The 23,757-nt window shown below is 42.8% G+C and overlaps 1 protein-coding gene across 6 annotated transcripts in view; it reads right to left on the bottom strand.

Moving 5' to 3' along the window:
• Positions 1 to 1,044: 1,044 nt before the first annotated feature.
• The window catches only part of TRAK2 (trafficking kinesin protein 2), a 68,115-nt gene continuing 45,402 nt past the window's right edge, over positions 1,045 to 23,757 (bottom strand). For all 6 annotated transcript variants that reach the window (XM_008258968.4, XM_051849285.2, XM_008258966.4 and 3 more), the window contains 10 exons: positions 22,843 to 22,921; positions 20,342 to 20,472; positions 19,837 to 19,911; positions 16,449 to 16,586; positions 13,529 to 13,608; positions 13,138 to 13,341; positions 10,138 to 10,436; positions 7,946 to 8,212; positions 6,319 to 6,424; positions 1,045 to 4,960 (listed from right to left, as the gene is read on the bottom strand). In XM_008258968.4, coding sequence (XP_008257190.1) covers positions 4,282 to 4,960; positions 6,319 to 6,424; positions 7,946 to 8,212; positions 10,138 to 10,436; positions 13,138 to 13,341; positions 13,529 to 13,608; positions 16,449 to 16,586; positions 19,837 to 19,911; positions 20,342 to 20,472; positions 22,843 to 22,921 — 2,058 coding nt within the window. In that variant the 3' untranslated portion in view covers positions 1,045 to 4,281. The remainder of the gene's footprint in view (positions 4,961 to 6,318; positions 6,425 to 7,945; positions 8,213 to 10,137; positions 10,437 to 13,137; positions 13,342 to 13,528; positions 13,609 to 16,448; positions 16,587 to 19,836; positions 19,912 to 20,341; positions 20,473 to 22,842; positions 22,922 to 23,757) is intronic.

Genomic DNA, 23,757 nt, shown 5'->3' with positions numbered 1-23,757 from the left:
TTTTTTTCCGCAGGGTGCGGCACAACCAACATGGACCCCTGAGAGAAGAATTCGGTTGGTAAACCTACCAGCAGAAGAGCTAGAAGAAAAAAACTCTATTTGGTTATTCATTGTTTTCTTCCTCAACCCCTGGGATCCTTGGAATATGGGACATTTTCAACGAACTCTGAAGTACCACGACAAACAAGACAGTCAATAGCATGAAGATCACGCTGAACTTTACACAGGCACACATCAGCGCCAAAAAACCTCACAACATGGCAAAGAGAGGACCCGGATTCGGTTTGCCTGATTGGTAGGGCTTGTAAGCACCTGTGGGCAACTCTAGCAAGCAGAGCAGAGTGTGTGCCGTGGGGCACCGAAGACAGGCGCGTATCAACGCCAAAAAAATAAAAAGAAAGGGGGATCTGTGGGGAGCAACTCGGACTATACTGTTACTGGAATTAAGACTTATTCTATACATCTGCTCTCCCACAATATGGCGCTGGGAGAGGAGCAAACAGCTTCTACCCAGCTGCCTCTCACCAACTTGACAAGCTGCAGGAGCTGCTCCTGATTGGAGGAGAGCAGCGTGCTCAGCGTGTGGGTAGCAGAGCACGGATTGGTGGAGAGGACTATATAGGAGGAGAGAGACGGCATGGTGGTGTGGGTTGGTTGGAGAGTGCGTTGGAGAGTTCGCGGGGAAGTTTGTTGCTTCGTTCTTTCTCATTTCTCTCTACTCATTCTTGCTTTGGGAGTTCGCTGTTTACTTATTCTTACTTTACTATAGAAAAGACTTGTAAAAAAGGGGAACAACAAGCGTCCGGTCCGGTGCGGCTCCTCCGCGTGCGGAGGAGCAGCAAAGGGACAACTGTATATTCTATTTCTTAAAAATAGCTAAGAAACTACAATAAAATCTACTTACTAATTATGACTATTAAGTGGTTTGCATGTGCTTCTCGACAGAGGTTTTTCTAACCAAAACCAACACAGTGGAAGGGCAAGGCTTAGCACTGGATTATCTGTGCAAAGGGCTGGGACAAAAACACAGGGAGACAATGAAAATTTAAGAAGCTCCTCATGTTTATTATCTGATGTACATTTGACAAAGCAAAGGTGGGTGCATACAGGGCTGTTTGACAAAGTCAAGTGCCAGATACCAAATGACAGCACTTCCCCGGCTGCCCCCACATGCCCGCTCCGTGCCACCCTGCGCTGCGTGGGGCACACAGGAACACGTGCACCTGGCGTCGGAGAGCTGGGCCACCAACGCCAGCAGCCCTCGTTCCAGGTGCCACAAGTCCACGTCAGCAATCACCAAGTACTCACTACACCAATTATGTCCTCAAATGGCCACCGGGAACAAGTCTGGAATACTGGGTAAGATCCACCCTGTACAGAGAATAGCTCCCGTGACTGTCCCTAGCTTACCTCTTCTGCTGCTCTAAGCAAATGTCAAGGACATCAGCGTACAACATAAAAGGACGTTCACAGTGGCGACCGACCTCTCTGCTGTTGATAAATCAAGGCTGGACAGCATAAAACTCTAAAAACATAAAACTTGAAAAACATTTAAAAATTTTTAAACAATGGTGATTCACTTCTCTGTAAAGACCCACGCCTCAGGCTATTTACATACAAAGAGGGGTCTTCATAATTCTGAACTTAATTATGAGCTCACAAATATAATATCTCCTACTAGCAAACAGGATGCTCAGAAATACCTGAGGTATAATCACAGAAAACCTTCTTGAAGGAGGATTAAAAAAAAGAAAAACAGGCCTGGGGTTTCCCCTACTAGCATGAAAGTCCACAGTGGATGCCACAGGACACACTTGAACGTGAACAGTTCCAAAGCACAGCAGATACATGGAGGAGGAACTTGCAGTGTGGCTCCGTTTCTTCTTGCCATGTTTCACAACAGTTCTGTTACGAGAGTCTCAGGCTGAACCAACAATAATTTTGGGTAAAAACTTCAAAGACAGCAAAACCCAGTTTTAAGACAGGATTCATTTCTACAGAGAAGCATGCGCCAGTATACAAGGAACTGCCTTTTTGGTGGAACATCGACCAAATTTTCAAAGACCTACGTCTAGTTTTCCTTAATCAGATGTGCTTATCTCTCTGCCTCCAAAGTGATCTTTAGGCCTTGATCATAAAAAAGTATACAAATTATACTCAATACAGAACACTACAAAACCTAGCTTAATCTATTTATCTACTTATAAAAATATATAAATCTGGTAATTTAACACTTTGTACTACTCTCTGGCCTTACATTCTCCTATTTCCTGATGTTTTTTGGAAACTGCGCATGTCCAGGCCAACAGGAAGATGACTTTATTAGGGAACAAATAAAAATCTTTATGAGTTGGCTAAAGCAAGCACCCAGAGTTCATGTACAAATTCAAGTGCTAGTTTTAAAAAAGTGAACTGGAATATTTAGGAAACTTAACATTAGGGAATTCTGTTGAATGCCTGCTCCCTTCAGATGGTTCCACCCTCGCAGGTGGACCTGCTGCGGCCTTCTTGGAATGTGTGTGTGTGCGCCTCACTGATCTCAGCATGGCTGAGAGAAGGGGAGAGAAAGGGCAGTGACATCTTTACCCTGTTTTTGAGATATTTGTCTAGAAAACTTTTATTAAAAGATTCTAAAAAGAATGGACAACTCACACGTTCTTCCCATTGTCCGTGTGTTGGATTTCTTTCCATTAGGGGAAATGCCTCCAGAGAGGAAGGACCTCCCCTGGCTGGGGACAAGGCCCCGATAGAAACCACAAGAGTAAGAGTCAGGAGCTCTTCAATAGGTTGCCTTTAAGTCAGGACAAAGGAGCAAGTAATTTGCGAATGAAGCCCCACAAAGATCAAGAAATACTCCTCGAGCTTTCATAAACAACCTAAGGAGCCCCTCGCTTCTCTTCTCCCTGTCTGGTGTCATAAGGGCATTTCTTTCTGAATGGTCCTTGCTATACAACCATGCTAACTAAAGAAGAGCAGACACTGGAAAGTAATAGATCTGTTTCTTCCCAACCCGTAGCCTTGAATCATACTGCTGAATCCTAACTCCAGAGTCTTACTTCACCATCTCAGTTTGTTAAGGGGGGGGGGGGGGCGGAGAAAAAGAAAAAGCTTTGACTTCACTAAAAAGTTCATTCACTAATTCTACAGATATCAAGAACAAGGCAGATTGTTTTCACTTTATTTTATATTTGGAAAAAAAACACAATTTCAAAGCAAGCACCTGGGTTTTTCTTCAGTTTATAGTAATTTAATGTGCCTGAGAATTTTTGTGCAAATTCACGTCATCTTTCATTAAAAATCTGCATAGTGCACTTTGGAAAAAATTAGTTGCAACCAACTTTCTTTACAAAAAAATTTTACATATATAAATACATGACATTCCCTAATTCCTATTGATTGCACTTCCGGTTTAGCCCCCTGTCAGCCTCCAGGGAAATTTGAAGGACATGCAATTAGGTTTGTATCCTTGGCCACTGCACTTATGCAGAAGAAATAGTCTAAAAACAGCTTTCCTTGGTATCAATTTACCCCTATTTTCCTTCTTAAAATAAGTCCAGCCACTTTCTTTTTTTTTTTTTGGATGTTGTATAAAAATACAAATTTTAAAAATGAACTTTTATTTGCCATAAATAAAAAGGGATTTGAGTGGTGTGTGTTGGCTCCCAGTAGCTCAGGGGCATGAAAACAGAGAAGAAAAAGGGAATCTCCACTTCTGAAATAAAGAGAAGACCTAATTCCTTGTTTTGCTTTGCTAATGCTATGAGCACACCAATTCATGGATGCATAATTTAATCAGACCATTGATGGGGAAAATGTAAAGCTGTCTCAGTGATACACTGAGCTTACCCAGCAACCCTTCAGAACAGCTTTCTATAACCTACAGTCAAGGCTGTCGCTTTTCTCTTCCCCTCTTTCTAACCTGGGTTCTCCCTGTGCTTACCAGAAGTCAATGTGCCAGCAAGTTCAGTATTTCTGGTATGTTTCAATATTACTTCACTTATCTTCTATTTCATTTTAATTTTCAACACAAGAAAACTCAACGGAAGGAGTGTATGACACCTTTCTTCCTTTTCTGCTTCCAAACATCACTGCCCGTGCGGGTATGCTCCCCACTGGCCAGACGTCGCCCATTTGGGCCTCGTCTCCACCTAGTTTCCACCCCTCCACTTCCCTCGAACACATCCACGACCCTTCTGCCACATGCTTCTGCCCTCACGTGCATCCGTGCGTCTCCATCCTTCATGTGCTGACTTGTACACAAGGTCAGCTCCCTGCTGAGCCTCAGTCTTCCTTCAGGACACCCATTTTGGGTGAGGATGTGCAAACAGGAGCGCCAAAGCTCCCCAGCATGACCGGAAGACTCTGATTCCTCCTCAGTCCACCCAGTAAGTGGCTACCTGAAGTTAAATACACAGTGGGGTCTGGTTTCGGGAGACCCGTCTCTGCCTCTTGGCTTCTCCCATTCTCCTGGGCGCCCGGGGTCTTGACTGCTCTGGCTATCCCCAGTCTTTTGAGCCTGTCCACCAGGTTCATCTTCAACTGGCCGACATCAGGAGGGTTGCGGGCAGGTCTCAGGCCATACAGCTCCTGCAGGAACGTTTCAGCTGGCCGGGAGGCCAGAAAGTTCTCAGTGAGATGCAGGCGCGGCTCAAAGGGCAGGGGAGAGGACCGAGGGGAGTGAGAGGGTGAGTTGGGGGGTGTGGAGGGCACAGCCGGGGCCTTGGGGAGAGGCTGCAGGAGGGGCTTCTCGGCCAGCGGGCTGTGGTACACTCTCGCAGAGATGCCTCGCTCCTGCAGGAGCCTGGCCAAGCTCACGGTGCTGCTGAGGGTGATGGTGGAATCCCGGCGGCTGGTAACGGATTCTCCGACGCTCAGCCTGTAGGACATGGCAGGAGAATTCATGGCCGTGTTGGACGCACTGCCCCCGCTGCTTCCACAGGACAATGAAGGGAACCCGGTGCTGTCCAGCAAAGAAGATGGGACACAGTATCAAGAATCAGAAGCGATTCCAAGCCAGCACTTGCAGAAAGATAGCAGTTATCCTTAGGAAGCGGTGAGGACTGGCAACACGTCAGTTCCCGCCCTCTGGGACGGATCTGAGAAAAGACAGTGTTGCCACAATAACCTCATTGATGGGTGACTCAGTCACTCATTACTGAAATGTATTGCTTTTCAGCAGGATATGATAAAGGTTGCTATAGTCTTAGTTTTACTGTTAAATTTTAACTCTAAAATATATGTTTGTGGAAACACAACTCAATTATTGTAGAAATCAAAGAAATTTCCATGTCTATGTCCATCCATTCCATAAAGTGAGACACATCCTGAGACAATAATCGCTGGACACACATTTCTTCAACATTTTAGAAAATGCAGTCTTTCATAAATAGGCCTAAAATGCTCTTCCAAGAAGAGTCTTATTGCTTCCTAATCTTTTGACTTATATCAGAAATATAATAAACTTCTAATTATTATGTTTCCATTTTCTTAAGAAACGTTAACTCCAAACCATAGTAGATAAGGGCACCTATGGAATGGATGCTTCTCAACCTGGACTTGGAACATGTGTTTCTAGGGGATTAAAACCAAGCAAAGCTTTCGTAGGTATTACAGGCTTTCTCCTGACTCCATGCTGAGCTGTACTTAATGACACGGGGACAGACTGGAGAGGGTACTTCTTCAATGAAACCCAAATAGCAACTCTGGACACCAATGCCCTGGGGGGCCTCCTGGACTGGCGATACAGATGCCAGCTGAGTAATGAAATGAATCTTAAGTGTGAGAGAAGATTCCATGTAGAACTGTCCAAGACTCTGCCCTGGGTGTCTGTCCCTTTGGACACTTTTAGCTTGTATAGCTGGAAGGAGCAGCAGCCACGAGTGCGACAGCTTTCTGTGAGTTCTGTGAGTCTGATTAGCAAACTACTGGCTAGGAGCGTGGTCTTGGGAACCCCTGAATCTTCAGCAGTGTCACAGTGAGGGTGCTCTTGCGCAGAGCACTCGTCCCTTAGGCCTTGCAGTCTGGCTAACTCAGGTACAGCCCCAGTTGGGTCACTTACTAGCTGTCTGCCCTCAGACCCATCATGTACACATCCTGTGCCTCAGTTTCTCCATTTTATACAACACATATTCACTTGCTCTGCCTACTTCAGAGGGTTACAGTGACCAAATAAGAAAATACAACATGAAAATATTCTAAAGACAAATTTTCATAGAATAGTAAGATTCCGAAACTTAAAATGAAGGTAATTTAAAAAAGAAACTTGTGAAAACATAATGCAGAAAAGAAATGACAGGCAGATCTCCCAGACGCTTTTACCTGGGCGTGACCTGGGTGATGTCCGAGGGATGTAATATCCGACAGGTGGTGAAGGTGAAAGTCGAGTTGGTGCTGGACAGACACTTCCCTGGGTTTGAGGTTGCAACTGTGATAGTAGGTTTTAGGGAATCAAATACAAAATTAAAAGACTAGATTAATAAGGTAAAAAGTTCATCATTATGAGTTAATAATACAGCACTTATCAAATGCCTTCTGTACTAGAAATCCTCAACTCTGGAAATGAAAATATAAAGACCGTATAACATCAACTGGTTAATAGAGCTAAATCTTTCAATACTTTAAAACTAGAAAATCAAAAGGCTTTAAAAAAGTTTAGAAACTTAGAAATGAGAAAAAACACATTTTGGAAAAAAAAAACATTTAAAAATTCAAGATCTAGTCATTTACAGCATGTGGACAAATTATCTACCCAGTGGTTCTCAAAGTGTGGTGAGGGGCTGGCGCTGCGGCTCAATAGGTTAATCCTCCACCTGTGGCGCTGGCACACTGGGTTCTAGTCCCAGTTGGGGCACCGGATTCTGTCCCGGTTGCCCCTCTTCCAGGCCAGCTCTCTGCTGTGGCCCGGGAGTGCAGTGGAGGATGGCCCAAGTCCTTGGGCCCTGCACCCCATGGGAGACCAGGAGAAGCACCTGGCTCCTGCCATCAGATCAGCGCGGTGCGCCGGCTGCGGCAGCCATTGGAGGGTGAACCAAAGGCAAAAGGAAGACCTTTCTCTCTGTCTCTCTTTCTCTCACTATCCACTCTGCCTGTAAATAAAAGAAGAAGAAGAAGAAGTGTGGTAAGGGGTGGGTGGCATCTTAGTGGTTAAGTCACAGATTAGGATGTCCATGTGCCCATGTCCTGTACCAGAGCACCTGTGATGTTTTTTATTTTAAGATTCATTTATTTGAGAGGCACTCACTCACTTACACACACACACACACGGACAGAGATATTTTTCATCAGCTGTTTCATTATTCAAATGGCTGCAACAGCATGTCTGGGCCAGGCTGAAGCCAGGAGTCAGGAACTCCATCAGGGTCTGCCACATGGGTTTCACGAACCCAGGTACTTGGGTCTTCAACCACTGCCTTCCCGGGTGCATTAGCAGGAAGCCTGATCAGAAGTGGAGCAGCTGGGACTCCAGTGGGCACTCTACTACAGGACAAGGGTGGATGCCTTAACTTTCACACACCTGTTCCACAGGTGCTTCGGTTTGTTGCCCTGCTCCAGCTCCCAATTCTAGCTTCTTGCAAACACACACCTGGAGAAGCAGCAGTGACGGCTCAAGTGACTCAGTTTCTGCCGCTCAAATGAGAGGCTTGGATTGGGTTCCTGGTTTTGCCCCAGCCAAGGACCATGGCAGATAAACTCTAGTTTACAATGATTTTTAAGAATGTAGGGAGATTCTTGTTCCAAAAGGTTTGCAACTCACTGCCCTCTCTACTTCTGCAGGCCGGCTAAGATACAGAGCAGAGAATCAGGAAGGTCACTAATACTGCAGATTTTCATTATCTTACACTCAGGGCTGAGCGCACTCCAGGGAGCTCTGAGCAGAGGTGGCTGGCTGAGCAGATGGTAGGTGAGAACTACCGGCTAGGAGACCATACTCAAACACGCTCCTTACCTGTCACTGGTCCACTTGCGGAAGTGATGGGCGGCAGGAAGATCCCTGTTACTGGCTTGGATACTGACGGTGTCTGTTCCCCTTGATGAGGCTGCTGAACCTGAAAAGTGATGCCTTCCTCATCATCCTCTTCTAAGTCTGAGATGTGATAGACGGCGTCCTGGGGCAGCTGGGTAAAGCCTTTCGTGATGACGCCAGGCCGCGGGTCAAGAATGGTTCCCAGATTTGGCTGGGCAAGCTGCTGCCAGTGGTGCAGGGTTTGTGATCCTGAGTACACAAGGCAAAGACACAAAGGAAAAGGCATGCTTACATTTCCCCAGAATCTCCGATTTTGAAATAGGAGCTAAAATTGTGTGTATAATAACAACAGTAACAAAAAATACTCATTTGTTCTTAATAGTTTGGCAAAATTTGCAAATTAAAGTTCTCTGTGGAAGACTGACAAGATGTTGAAGCTGTGAATAAAACATATGTCTCCTTAGATGTTAACTTTAAAAAGGACATCTAGAATGGGTGAGAAAATGGATATTTTTTAAAGGTTTTTTTTTTTTTTAATTTTGTTTGAAAGGCAGAAAGAGAGAAATAGAGACAGAAAGAAAGAGAGAGCTTCCATTACTGATTCATGCTCCAAATGCCTGCAACCACCAGGACTGGACCAGGCTGAAGCCAGGAGCCCAGAACTCAATCCAAGTTTCCTCTATGGGTGGCAGGGACCTAAGTACTTGAGCCATCACCTGTTACCTCCAGGGTGCTCATCAGCAGGAAACTAGAATTGGAATTGGAGCTGGGACTTGAGCCCAGCTTTTACTCTGAGATGGGATATGGGCATCCCAAGTGGCATGGTAACCACCGTGCCAAACACCTGCCCCAAGATGACGTCTTTCTTAGGAACTAACAGGCGGAGGCAGTGCCGAGAAAGAAGATAGGTACCTCAGAGGGGAGTAGTGTTTTCTCAGATAAAAATAACTACAGGTAGATCAGGCTTTTAGCCTCGTGGCTAAGATGCCTAGATCCCACTTGAGTGCCCAGGTTTGATTCCTAGCTCTGCCTCTAGAATCCGACTTCTTCCCAAAGCAGACCTCAGGAGGTAAAGGTGACGACTCACAAGTAATTGTATTCCTGGCATTCTCATGGAGACCTGGATTGAGTTCCTGGCTCTTGACTTCAGTCCTGGGCCATTCTTGGTTGTTATAGGTATTTGCATATATTTATTATAAATATATATGTACATAAATACTCCCTTGGCTTGGAGTTAGGTCTACAAATTTGGAAGCCAAAAGCAGGATCCTAGGTTGGAAGACGTACTGAATTTTCACTTTTATTTGCAGACTTCTCCATGCTGCTCATAATTCTCCTTTCCCCAGGCCCCACCAGAGAGCAGGAAAATGAAGGAGATGACAAAATCAAAGGTGCATCTTGTTGGTCCCAGACTACAGAGTAGTAGTGAGTGATCAGCCCAAGCACTAATTATCTAATTACACCACTGTAGTCGTTTCATTCTGAAAATGCCAACTCTAATGAATACCTGTACTGATTAGCAGTTAATAAAATTAAGTAACGGAACCACTGAGTTTTGGGGGTTCTTATATAAGGTTATCTACTAGAATTTTTGTTTACTGTACAACTCTTTCATGATAATGACAAAAAAATCATTCAAGGATTGTCAATGTTCCATAAAAAAGGCACATCTATTTTGAATTCAAGTTCTATCTTATGAGAGAATAGAAAATGAAATGAAACAACTGCAAAAAAGAAAAAGAAACAGAAAAGAAAAATATATGCACACACAGCTCTAAGCCAATTATATCTCTTGGGTAAAGAATTGTTTTTGGAAAGGAAGGGAAAGGTGAAGAATTACCTCTAGATCATTTTCACTCATTACACTCTGTCCATCTTAGCATGGAACCTGCTGTCAATGATACTCCTTAGCAAAGGACAGGGAAAGACCTGGCATTTATGTCACACATCAGTGGAGAGAACCTACAGCTCACGACTTAGAGAATGAAGATCTCTCCATTCCCTAGCTTTCCACAAGGTACTTCCAAGGACTATCACCCCAACAGTGAGATTTATGGGTAATAAAGATAGCTTGTGCCCACAGTACTCTCACAATTACAGCACAAATCTCAATTCCCGAGACAGCAAAGTCCCATAGACATGCAGCTTGGAAAGGTTCCCCAGTGATTTAGTACCTTCAAGGGGCTTGACAATTTGTAATTTTTCTGGCATAAAACTCCGAAGGCAACTAGCACTGCTGAGGTCCGTGAGCTCCGACTGGTCAGTGCAGAGAGAGGCCAGGCTCTCTGTAGGGGTGAGGCAGCCACTAAACCCTTCCTTCTGGTCAGCCAGAACCTGGATCTTCCTCTCCCATTCTTCTGCAAAGAACTGCTTCTCACTCAAATAGTTCTGTCGACGAAGGCTAAGGCGATGGAGTGCTGTAGCCAAGTCGCTATCTTCAGAGGGTCCTGGGGGGCCCACTGGCTGTGATTCCCTATGAGAAAGTCATATTCATGGAATGAGATCGTGATCATCAGGGTCAGGAGCACAGCCTAGACCTCTCCCTTCAATAATGGTGAGCGCTCAAGAGACTGATCTTAAGTATCTGGAGTACAGGAATAACAACAAACCAGTAATTCTACATTTCATTTCTCCAGGTCATTTCACATGACTTCAGAAAGGCAAACACATGGACTTTTTTGTTATGGTGACATAACTTGTCTAGTTTATGTAATTTGCAGATAAGAACATCTATAAGTTCAGATTAGTCAGAAAAGTAAAAATCATATTTCACTGATTTATCATCAACTGTGAAAAGTATCACTATTTTACATACTATAAATAAAGGAAAAAAATGCTACCCACTAAATTCTGACATGGGGTGGCACTGTGGCGTAGAAGGTTAAGCCTCCGCCTGCAGTGCCAGCATCCCATAATGGCACAGGTGCAAGTCCTGGCTACTCCACTTTCTACCCAGGTCTCTGCTAATGTGCCTGGGGAAGCAACGGAAGATGGCCCAAGTACATGGGCCCCTTGTACCCACGTGGGAGACCCGGAAGAAGCTCCTGGCTCCTGATTTCAGCCCGGCCCAACCTTGGCTGTTGCAGTTATTTGGAAAGTGAACCAGTGGATGGAGGACTGATCTCTCTCTCTCTCCATATCTGTTTTCAAATAAATGAATAAATCTTTTAAAAATACCCACTGCATCTTTAAAAACAAAAATCCTGACATGCCATTAGTTGCAAAACATACAATTTAAAAAATATTGCAGGGGCCGGTGCTGTGGTTAGCAGGTAAAGCCACCGCCTACAGTGCTGGCATCCCATATGGGTGCCAGTTTGCATCCTGGCTGCTCCTCTTCCGATCCAGCTCTCTGCTATGGCCTGGGAAAGCAGTACAAGATGGCCCAAGTCCTTGGGCCCCTGCACCAGCGTGGGAGACCCGGAGGAAGCTCCTGGCTCCTGGCTTCAGATTGGCGAAGCTCTGGTTGTTGTGGCCAACTGGGGAGTGAACCAGTGGATGGAAGACTTCTCTCTCTCTGCCTCCCCTCTTTCTGTGTAACTCTGACTTTCAAATAAGTAAATAAATCTTTAAAAAAATTTGAAATGTGAAAAAAAATCAACTTTGGGCCATAGAATCCCCTAAGGATATTTCAGACCATTTTAAAGAAAATAAGAATTGTATTATAGCGCATTTTCATAGTTCTCTGACACATTTTTTCACTTTTCAACATTTTCAAAATTGGGAGGTATACTGCAATTAGTACGTCAAAAAGATGTGTGATTTCACACGGATCTGTTCCAGATTTTCTCCTAAGATAATTGTGCAACAGTGAGACAGTATTGACAAGTACAGCTCCCATGGGAGCATAGCATGGCCCACGGCAGACCAGGTGCTGGATTTCTGCATTAGCAGAGATATTTCTCAGGTACCAAACATCCTTCTTGCAAAGACTTGCAGCTAACTTTCCAGGAAAGCCATTTAACTTCTAGTCATGTGTAATTCAGTGAACCAAATTAATACAAAGAAGCAAAAAAAAAAAGAGCAACCTGTTGGTCTCAATAAATATTCAAACTTATTGTTTATTCTCAAAGAACCAAAGCAGTTCAGAAAGTACAGTTTATGAGAAAGTCTCATCCAAAGCATTTGTGCCAAAGAGCAAACAGATTCAAACAAATTTGAATATGAAGATTTAGGCTCAAACTTTGTAACACTGAAGAAGAAAATCCTAAAATTTTAGAGTTAAATGCGAGATCTGTTTTGAATATACTTAATTAATTATAGCTTTTGCACTCCAAAAACTAAATTTTTTAACAAAAGATTTATTCATTTGAAAGGCAGAGAAAGAGAGAGAGAGAGAGAGAGAGAGAGAGAGAGAAAGAGAGAGAACTTCCATCTACTGTTTCACCTCCCCAAAGCCCCCAACATCCAGGGCTGGGCCAGGCTGAAACCGAAGTCTGGAATTCTATCTAGGTCTCCTATGTGGGTGGCAGGGGCCCAAGCAATTGGATCATCTGTTGCTGCCTTCCCAGGTGCATTAGCAGAGAGCTGGATTGGAAGTGGAGCAGCCAGGACTCACACCAGGGCTCATATGGGATGCTGGAGTCCCAGGCGCAGGCTTAACCTGTTCTACCACAATGCTAGCCCCTCGCTCCAGAAACCTTTATGAAAATTTTACTTCCTAAATATTTATTTATTTATTTTCATTTTGTTTGAAAGGTAAAAAGATAGAGAAGCACAGCAAGACAGATAGAGACCGCCTAACCCCTGGTTCACTCTCCACATGCCCACAATAGCCAGGGCTGGACCAGGTTGAAGCTAGGAATCCAGGACTCAATGCAGGTCTCCCACAGGGTGGCAGGGACACAAGTACTTAGTCATCACCTGCTGCTTCTGGGGGTGCTCCTTAGCAGGAAGCCAGATCAGAAGCAGAACAGCCTGGACTTGAACCAGACCCTCTGACATGGGATGCAGATGTCATATGCGGCAACTTAACTGTTGTGCCCAGCATCCAGCTCTGAAATCCAGCTCATGATCTATCCTACCAGTGATGATGCAGGACCTCAAAACTGAAAACAGAAAGTTCCAGAACCTTCTTGAGACAGTGTAGAATAATGCTGGAATTCGAGTACATGAATCTGGCATATCAATGCTACCAAAAACACACAACCACTGCCAGGATCCAAGCTTCTTACCCCGCAATCTCCTCTGAGTTGCTTCCCTGGTCCAGAAGTGTTTTGTCCTCTCTTTGCTGTAAACCAGATTCAAAAGGTTTTGCTGTCATGATGACACTTGAACGGTTGGAGCCTGGGATGGGCAGCAGAGCTGGCAGTGGGACAGTGCGGCCTCGTGCATCATTGACGACCTTAACAGTATCAAATACCCGTTTCTGTTGGGCTCTGTCAAGAAAAGATGTGTTCATTACTTTTGCAGAACCGCAGGACTTTCTCACAAATGAGGATATTGTGAGGAAAAACTAAATCTAAGCGATTTATGAATGAGTCTCATAATATTCATCATTTTGGGTTGCGCTTTTTAAATTTGCATTCCAATGGCTGAATGACAACATATGTGATCTATACTTACTTTTGTTTAAAGAGAGAGGATTCCTCATCCAAACTCAATTTTTTACGCATGGTCCCCTCAATTTCAGCTGCTAACGACTCCTAAGAAAAAGAATTTGAAATTCCCAAGGTGATTATTGCCCTTACAGGAATTAATAGAGTCTTTACCATCCTGTATGTTTAGTGTTTTCAAAAAAAGAAAGAAAGAAAGGAAGGGAGGGGAGGGGAGGAGGGGAGGAGGGGAGGAGGGGAGGAGGGGAGGAGGGGAGGAGGGGAGGAGGGGAGGAGGGGAGGAGGGGAGGAGGGGGAGGAGAGAAAAGGAGAAGAGAAAAGGAGAAGAGAAAAGGAGAAGAGAAAAGGAGAAAAGGAGAAGAGAAAAGGAGAAGAGAAAAGGAGAAGAGAAAAGGAGAAGAGAAAAGGAGAAGAGAAAAGGAGAAGAGAAAAGGAGAAGAGAAAAGGAGAAGAGAAAAGGAGAAGAGAAAAGGAGAAGAGAAAAGGAGAAGAGAAAAGGAGAAGAGAAAAGGAGAAGAGAAAAGGAGAAGAGAAAAGGAGAAGAGAAAAGGAGAAGAGAAAAGGAGAAGAGAAAAGGAGAAGAGAAAAGGAGAAGAGAAAAGGAGAAGAGAAAAGGAGAAGAGAAAAGGAGAAGAGAAAAGGAGAAGAGAAAAGGAGAAGAGAAAAGAAAAGAAGTCACAGGCTAAAATTCAGGGGGAAAAAAAAAGAGACATCCTGGAACTAACTTTTGAATAAGAACCAACTACCTTTTCATGATATATTTTTAGCAGAAATCAGAAGAAAACAGTATAAGTAGAAAATATTACATGTGCAGACACATAAACATAAAGTCTGAAAGGCCAAAACCAAGAGCTAATAGGGATTCTGCAGAGGGTAGGATTTAGTGGTATTTAACAATTTTTTTTCCTTTTCTGTAATTCAAACTTATCTATAACAAACATGTATAGCTTCTACAATATTAGAAAACCGATGAAAGAAAAGTTGTCAGAGAGGAAGGTTCAACTCGCATGGGCAGCATGCCCAGAGGGGCTGAGCTGAGGACGATTGGGACTGGAGGCACTGCCAGGAGGTCCTGACTGCTAATACACATAGATGGATGACACGGATACGGGTAGAGGGATGGACATGTGTATTATGTGAGTATATCCATGAAATGCAAGTATCTCCAAGCTCTCTCCACCAGAGGGCTTAGAAACTATGATACGTTAGTGGCAACGGGTGTAATCTACCCAGATCTGGAATTTTAAATCCCATTCCTCAAAGTAACCAGAGTTCCTTAGACAAATGGCTGATTCCAGGACTGGATCAGGGAAGTACAAGATAAAACTGAAAGAGATCTCTCTGACCATATCTGGGATGATTTCAGCATCAAAAGAAATTAATTGTAATGGCTTATAATCTACTGAATAAAATAGAAATCTATGAGTTTATACTGTCATAACTAAGTGAACAAATAAAACAGAAAAGCTCCAGCTTACATAAAAGTGCCAAAAGTTGGAAAAATGACAGAAATAGAAAATCAACATTTGGCAATCATTACAGTAACTGAATCAGATAAGAACCATCAATGGGTACTAAGACTAGTGGGTAAAAGTTTGATGAGAACGATGAGGAGGTACTTAGCTTCAAAGCATCTCTCCACAAGTGACCTTTGACCACTTGGCTGAAGTAGTTATCTGCCAATATTTTTCACTATAAAGTTCATAAAGTTCATTAGTGACAATTATGGTCAATTAACAAAACTAACACTAATACATTACCTTAACCAAGAAATCAAAGTGAATTAACACCTCCAGTAATGGGATAAACAGACACTGTGTGCCTTCAGACACAATGCACTAAGAAGAATGTGGCATTATTTCTGGCAAAAATTAATTATCTGAATCTAATCTCAGGGAAATATCAGGCAAACCAAAACTGAGGATATCCTCCAAAGGTCATAGAAGACAAAAACAAAACAAAACAAAACAAAACAAAAAAAACTGTCCTATCTTGAAACAGCTAAATGCAATGCATCCTTTAAAAGACATTACTGGGACAGTTGGCAAAACGTGAACTGTCCCTCTGTGTTAGATGATCGTATTGTATCAAGTCAACTTCCTGATGTTGACAGCTGTACTGTGGTTATGTAGGAGAGTGCCCTTGTTTTCAGCAAATGCACACTTAAGGACCAAGGAGTAACAGTGTGTCTTTGCAACTTGTTGTTAAGGGGCTCAGAAAAACAGTGAATGACAACGGCAAAAACTGAAGGATCTAAGAGAAAGATATGTGACAGTTCTTTATACTATCCTGGGAACTTTATTCTAAGTTTTAAATTATTTCAAAATAAATTAAAAAAACAAAAGTTGTGCCTGTACTCTTACCAAAATCTACTAAAATTTACAGATTTGGTTTTTCAAAAAATTTCATGGCATTGCACATAAATGTTTAAGAACCTGATTGCTAAAATAACTCTTTGAATTAACATTACAAAATCTGGCATACACTCAGAGGTCTTTACTAATGTTTTTCATTAAAATTCTGCTTATTAATAAATTAAACAAACTTGAGTCTTGTTATGGATTGTACACTCTAACTGGAGTTAAACACACCAAGAAATACAAGAGGTTTTGCAGACTCAAATGACTGTTTAAATAAGTGGCAGGTGGTGGGTCTAGGGTAAGATGACTCAAGTTTAAGTAGCTCTGTGGCACACATTTCCTTAGAGTTCATCTCACATTTTACAACAAAACTGTGAGGTCATCAATGGAATAAATAACCATACTAAGGAGGTTGCAGATGTACAAATTAAGGTCTAAATCAATAGATTCCAGAAACAAAAACAAATCATATTATCTCTCTCAAGATGCTTTGCATCATCCTAAAACACCAGGGAACTCCAGTCTTATCCAGGTCGCTTTAAATGTACAGCATCTCTCTCAGCTCCTTACCCCAGTAAAATCTCCATACGCCTGGGAATAGTAGAGATGAGCGGCAGGGCCAGTTCTATTACGAAGCTCCTTTATTTCTTCTTGGGATTCATGTAACATTCCCAGACACTCCATATTCCTGTCCTGTAACTCATGCAACTGAAAGAAAGGATGGCAGAATACTGTACTATCTTCTGGAAATAACAAAGCAGGGAAAAAACCATTGGGGTGAGCATCCAAAGGGCTAATGAACTTTATGAGTACCATTTCCATTCAAACTAAGCAGAGAGAGTATCCTCATGCTATATCTCAAACTGCAAGCAATTAAGGGCATCTTGGCCAAAATTACACATAAATGTGACTTTGTAAAAATCCGAAATGTAGCTGAGACTATTAGAACTGACAATTCACAATTTAACGGTTCACAGCCCCCCAAAGTGTACAGAGGGAATATAATAGGTATGGTCAAATTAGGGTTAGCAAAATATTAAATCTTCCTTTTAAACATCACTCCCGAGTATGTGAATGAAAACATCAAGAGTCTATAAAGTAGCTCAAAATCCTAAGAAAGTAATTTTTCCTCTTTTGTTTCAGAATCTTCTTTACAATTAAGATACACAAGTATGGTAAAAGAATACGTCCTTTCAGAGAATTTTCTAACTGCAAAACTTTGAGTATAGTAGGTGCACCAGCGCATCAGGATCACCAGGGCTGGGGATGCTTATTTAAAAGGCAGATTCCAGGCCCTCACTCTAGACCAACTGAATTAGAAAGTCTTGGGATGGTGCCTGGGAACCTCTATCTAAAACCTGCTCTCCCACGTGATTCTTACACATATTAAGGAGCCACTAAATTATATCTAATATATAGAACTGTTATGCAAATAGAACAAAAGAGAGCTTTATTTCTCCTAACATACTTGGAAACAGTACTGTTAAAAAGTATCCAATATATCCCTGTTAGGAATCTGGAAAACATTATGCTGAGTGAAATAAGCCAGTCCCAAAGGGACAAATACCATATATTCTCCCTGATCGGTGACAATTAACTGAGCACCAAAAAAGGAAACCTGTTAAAGTGAAATGAACACTATGAGAAACGGTGACTTGATCAGCCCTTGCCCTGACTGTTGATGAACAACTTAATACGTTATCCCTCTTAGTACTATTTTTTTTTTGTTTATTTGTTCTACTTAATACTTTTGGTTGAATACTGTAATCAATACACAGTTATTCTCAAGTGTTGAAACTTAACTGAAAAGTGATCGCTGTTAAATATAAGAGTGGGAGTAAGAGAGGGAAGAGATGTGCAATTCGGGACATGCTTAAGCTGACTTACCCCAAACGGTAGAGTTAGAAACATACCAGGGGATTCCAATTCAATCCCATCAAGGTGGCATGTACCAATGCCATCTCACTAGTCCCAGTGATCAATTTCTGTTCACAATTGATCATAATGATACGACTAAGAGCCAAAGGGAGCACATAAACAAGACTAGTGTCTGCAAATACTAGCTGATAGAATCAAAAACGGAGAGAACGATCCAACATGGGAAGCAGGATACACAGCAGACCCATAGAATGGCAGATGTCCTAAACAGCACTCTGGCCCTCAGAATCAGCCCTTAAGGCATGCGGATCTGGCTGAAAAGCCCATGAGAGTATTTCAGGAATGGAAAGCCAAGACACTCTGGCAAAAAAAAAAAAAAAAAAAAAAAGAAAGAAAGAAAGAAAGAAAGATAGATCTCCGCGATTGAGATCCCAGTGGAAAAAACAGTTCATCAAAGGAGGTACCTTTCTCTGAAGGGAGGAGAGAACTTCCACTTTGACTATGACCCTGTCTAAATATGATCAGAGTTGGTGAACTCAAAAGGCTTCCATAGCCTTGGCAGCTCATGACAAGAGCCTAGGGTGATTACTGATGCCATAAACAGGAGTGTCAATTTGTAAAGTTAACAACAGGAGTCACTATGCACTTACTCCTCATGCAGGATCTCTGTCCTTAATGTGCTGTACATTGTGATTTAATGCTATAACTAGTACTCAAACAGCATTTTTCACTTTGTGTTTCTGTGTGGGTGTAAACTGTTGAAATCTTTACTTAATATATGCTAAACTGATCTTCTGTATATAAAGAGAATTGAAAATGAATCTTGATGTGAATGGAAGGGGAGAGGGAGAGGGAAAGGGGAGGGTTGCGGATGGGAGGGAAGTTATGGGGGGGGAAGCCATTGTAATCCATAAGCTGTACTTTGGAAATTTATATTCATTAAATAAAAGTTATATATATATATATATATATATATATATATATAGAGAGAGAGAGAGAGAGAGAGAGAGAGAGAGAGAGAAAGTATCCAATTAAAAAAAAAAAACAAAAAACAAAAACTGTAGGGTTAGGTAAGGCACATAAGCCTCTAAAGAAATGGCTGGTGCTGCAGCTCACTAGGCTAATCCTCCATCTGTGGCGCTGGCACCCCGGGTTCTAGTCCCAGTTGCTCCTCTTCTAGTCCAGCTCTCTGCTGTGGCCCGGGAGTGCAGTGGAGGATGGCCCAGGTCCTTGGGCCCTGCACCCACATGGGAGAACAGCAGGAAGCACCTGGCTCCTGGCTTTGGATTGGCGCAGCACGCTGGCTGCAGCGCACCAGCTGTGGCAGCCATTTACGGGGGTGAAGCAACAGAAAAGGGAGACCTTTCTCTCTGTCTCTCTCTGTCTCTCTCTCACTGTCTAACTCTGCCTGTCAAAAACAAACAAACAAAAAAAAAAGAAACACAACTGCAGGTTTTTGGGGGATGCTGCTACTATCAATTTAAGAGACAGGACTTTTATTTTTTAAAAGAAGATTTATTTTTCTTTATTTGAAAGGCAAAGTTAGAGAGAGATAGAGGGAGAGACAGAGATAACTTCCACCTGCTGGTTCACCCCCCAAATAGCAGCAGCAGCTGGGGCTGGGCCAGGGTGAAGCCAGGAGCCAGGAGCAGGGGCTCCAAATACTTGGGCCATCTTCCACTGCTTTCTCAGGTACATTATCAGGGAGTTGTATGGGATATGGAGCAACCAGGATCCAAACCAGCGTCCACACGGGATGCCAGTGTTGCAGGTGGTGGCTTAACTCGTTATGCCACAACCAGAGATAGGATTTTTAAAATGCTTTGCTTCTTAGAGTTCATAATTTCATCAAAATCTTTTGTTATTGCTGTTGTCACTTTTAAATCTGGCAATCCGCCTTCAGTAATTGTTATTCATGCAGATGATAGAAGTACTGCTCCCCCACTCAGGCCCCCCTTCCCTGCAGTTACCCCGGACAAAGCAAGATTCATTACCTCCATGGTTCATGCAGATGACAGAAGCTACCCCCTCCCAGGCCCCCCTTCCCTGCAGTTACCCCGGACAAAGCAAGATTCATTACCTCCATGGTCAGCTGGCGCTGGGCATCTTTGGAAGCTTGCAGGTGAAGTCTTAGCTCTTCCTTCTCAATCACATGCTAGCGACATAATAAAAGGGACATGTGAAGCCATCCCATATAAAATATAACTACTTTCTTCTAAAGACATCTTCAGAGTTTCTCTCTGGGGTATAGGGTCTTCAGGTTTCAAAAGTCAAATAACAGCAATAAAATGGAAATGGGCAGAATATAAAATCTATTAAGGTATCCAGAGGACAACGCACAAGAGGTAGCAATTCACACCACAACATTCTGAAGAAAATCTGCTCTCATGTTACAGAGGGAAACTGTGACGTGAAAGCAGTTACCTATGACATTTTATGACGTGGAAAAGATGAAAATAACAATCAGGTGAAGGCATTCTGAAAGGCAGAGGCTATGTTTGGCTCAATGTTTCTAGCTCTTAGCAGAGTGCAAGGTACTAGAGCAGTGCTTAACAGGTGTCACTTGAACAAATGAATGAACCTACTTCTTTAAGTTTGTGCTGAAGATCTACAATCTGAGACAAGAGAGAGGAGATCTCTTCCTGGTATCGAATCAGTTCATCACTCTTCCCTGACAATTCTTCAGTCATTCTGGACATCTGAGCATTTGTTTCACCTTGGAAGCAAAGTGAAAGTTTAAAAATTAATATAAACACAGTACCATTAATATAAACATACTTGGCAAACTATGGCCTATGGGAAAATTCTGTATACAACAAGCACTGGGCTATGATAGATTTTTCTTTAGTACAAGTTTAAAAAATAAATCTAGAGTAACCCATAGAGATAAAAAGTTCTTCTGGGCAGGATAATGCTGGGGAGTGAATAGGAGACCATGAAGCTAAGAAGTGACTAGTAAAGGCAAGTCAGCTGAAGGTTTTGCCTCAGTTTTTTTCTTTGTAAAAGATCCATCTGCTCCAAACTTCATAAAGCATTGAAGGCTGAAAGGAGAGCAAGGTGAACTGTACATCTCTGTAAGTGCTAAGACATAATCTGATTTATGTCTTTGAGAACTCTTTAGGAACATAAATAAAATCCCCCCAAAAATGGAAATTAATCCTGTCGTGTAACTCATGCTGTTGCAGCCATCTGGGGAATGAACCAGCAGATGGAAGATCTTGCTCTCTCTTTCTCATTTTCTCTCTGTAACTCTGTCCTTCAGATAAATATTTAAAAAATTATTTATTTATTTTTGAAAGGTAGAATGATAGAGAGACAGAAAGAAAGGTCTTCTACCACCCCCCAAACGGCTTCAAGGGCCAGGGCTGGTTCAGGCTGAAGCCAGGATGCTGGAACTCCATGTGGGTGGCAGGGACCCAACTTGGGCCATCTTCCGCTGCTTTCCCGGTGCGTTATCAGGGAGCTACATCAGAAGCAAAACAACCAGGATGCAAACTGGCACTGTGACATGTGATGCTGGCATTGCAAGTGGTAGCTTAACCCGCTGTGCCACAATGCCAGCCCCAAAGCCACCACTCTTGCATATACATCATATAGAACCTCTGAAATGCCACTGGGGAAATAAACCTTTATTTTATACAGGAAATATGATATCTAAACACAAATAGAAAAACAATTTTCCAGTGTCATATAAAAGTCCTTTTAAATCAGCAGAAAGCCTCTAATATTTCAAGGCATGGCAGTAAGCAGGCAGGAGACCTGGTCCGAGCTCTAGGGCAAGCCATTTCTTCTGTGCACTTTGCAGTGTCAAAGGTGGGTGAGTGACGGTGGTGCTGGTGCAGAAGGCCGTGTTTACATGCCTTCTGGGTCTCAGGGACCACGTCTGGAGGCCCACAATCCGAATGAATTGTCGTGATATCACATCTGCCTTTTTCAACATAAAAGGCTATATATTTACAGAGAAATTCAATGTTTCTCTAGCAAGCCAGTCTTTTTCAGCTGATATATTTATTTATTTTTAATTTTTAGTCATTTATTTGAGAGATAGAAACAGATAAACTGAGATCTTTTCACTGGTTCATTGCCCAAATAACTGCAACAGCTGGTGCTGGGGTAGGCTGAAGCCAGGAGCCAGGAACTCAATCTGGGTCTCCCAGCTGGGTGGCAGGGACCCAACTACTTGAGCCACCACCTGCTGCCTCTTAGGGTGCACATTAACAGGAAGTGGAGCCAGGCCCCAGACCCAGGCACTCCAATACAGGATGCAGATGTCCCAAGTGGCATCTAACACTACACCAAATGCAGGCCCCCTATTGATTTATTTTTAAAAGTACCGTGGTTAACATTACCACAAACCAAAACATATCTGTATGCAGACATATATTTGGCATTTAATAAATACTTGCTGAAGGTCAGGTTTTATGTCATCATTTAAGTCCTGGCTTTGGCAAATCATATCTTCTATAGGACTATTTCCTCATAAACAAAATCAGAGTTTTGATTCCTTTCACTTTAACATGCTATAGCTTATGAAATACAAGTCTTGGGGCTGGTGCCCTGGCATAGCCAGTAAGGCTGCCACCTACAGTGCCAGTATCCCATATGGGCGCTGGTTCAAGTCCCAGCTGCTCTTCCTCTGATCCAGCTCTTTTCTATGGCCTAGGAGGGTGGTGGAGCACAGCCCGAGTGTTTGGGTCCCTGCACCTGCCTGGGAGACCCAGAGGAGCATCCTGGCTCCTGGCTTTGGACTGGATGAGCTCTGGCCATTGTGGCCATTTGGGGAGTAAACCAGGAGATGGAAGACCTGTCCCTCTGTCTCTCCCTCTCTCTGTGACTCTATCTCTCAAATAAATAAATCTTAAAAAAAAAAATGCAGGTCTTTAATGAAGGTAATTTGAAAGAAATACATTTCTTAAAAATATATATGGTATTGTGTTTATTTAGGGTTTTGGGCTGAATGTGATTTTCTAAGGTTTTCAATAACCATTTCAAATTGTTTCTTGAGATACTTCTACTGAAACCACTGATCTCATTTCTGAGTTGGTGATAGCATAAAGGTCATGAAATAGAACATGCTAACACTTACGAAGTTCTTTAACACAGTCATTGACAAGCTGCTGTTCCTTCTCTTCATAGGTAAAAGTTTCTGTCTTTATATGACAAGCCTTCAAGAAAAAAAAATCAGTATGTGACAATACCATCAAATGATTTTAAAGGAAGAACTATAACACTTTTTCATTTGAAGATTACAGTTTATCAGTGACAAAGGAAAAAAAAAAACAACCAACAAAAACCTGGCAAGTTTTATCTACCATAAAGGAAAGTTATGCAGAACAGGAGCTAGCGTTGTGGCACAGCAGGTTAATCTGCAGCCTGCAGCGCCGTCACCCTATATGGGTGCCTGTTCAAGTCCCGGCTGTTTCACTTCCAATCCAGCTCCCTGCTTATGGCCTGGGAAGGCAGAGGAAGATGGCCCACACATCTTTAGGTCTCTGCATCTATGCGGGAGACCCAGAGGAAGTTCCTGGCTTTGACCTGGTGCTGTTGCAGCCATTTGGGGAATGAACCAGTAGATGAAGATCTCTCTCTCTCTGTAACTCTGCTTTTCAAATAAATAAAATAAATCTTTAAAAGAAAGGTATACAGAAGGCCATGACAAGCATCTCTCCCTTACTACCCTCAGGGTCTTTGCCCATGCCTTCTCCCTGCCTCCTATGCCATAACTTACATTTCTGTCCCAGTAAAATGTCACTCGCTTACATAACACTTTCTTCACTTTTTTCTTTTTTAAAAAATTATTTATTTCTCTATTTATTTGAAAGGCAGAGCAACAGAGAGAGGGGGAACTTCTGGAGCCGGCACTGTGTTACAGTGGGTTAAGCTGCCGTTTTTGGCATCAGCATCGCACACTGGAGCCCTCCCGCTGCTGGCTCGGGTCTTGGGTGTTCTGTTTCTGATCCACCCAGATGGAGTGCTGGGTTCTTGACTTTGTCCTGGCCCA

Source organism: Oryctolagus cuniculus, chromosome 3 (assembly GCF_964237555.1).
Source record: "Oryctolagus cuniculus chromosome 3, mOryCun1.1, whole genome shotgun sequence".
Classification (NCBI taxonomy): domain Eukaryota; kingdom Metazoa; phylum Chordata; class Mammalia; order Lagomorpha; family Leporidae; genus Oryctolagus; species Oryctolagus cuniculus.
Note: the sequence above shows the minus strand (reverse complement) of the source record. Positions and strands in the feature narration are given on the sequence as shown.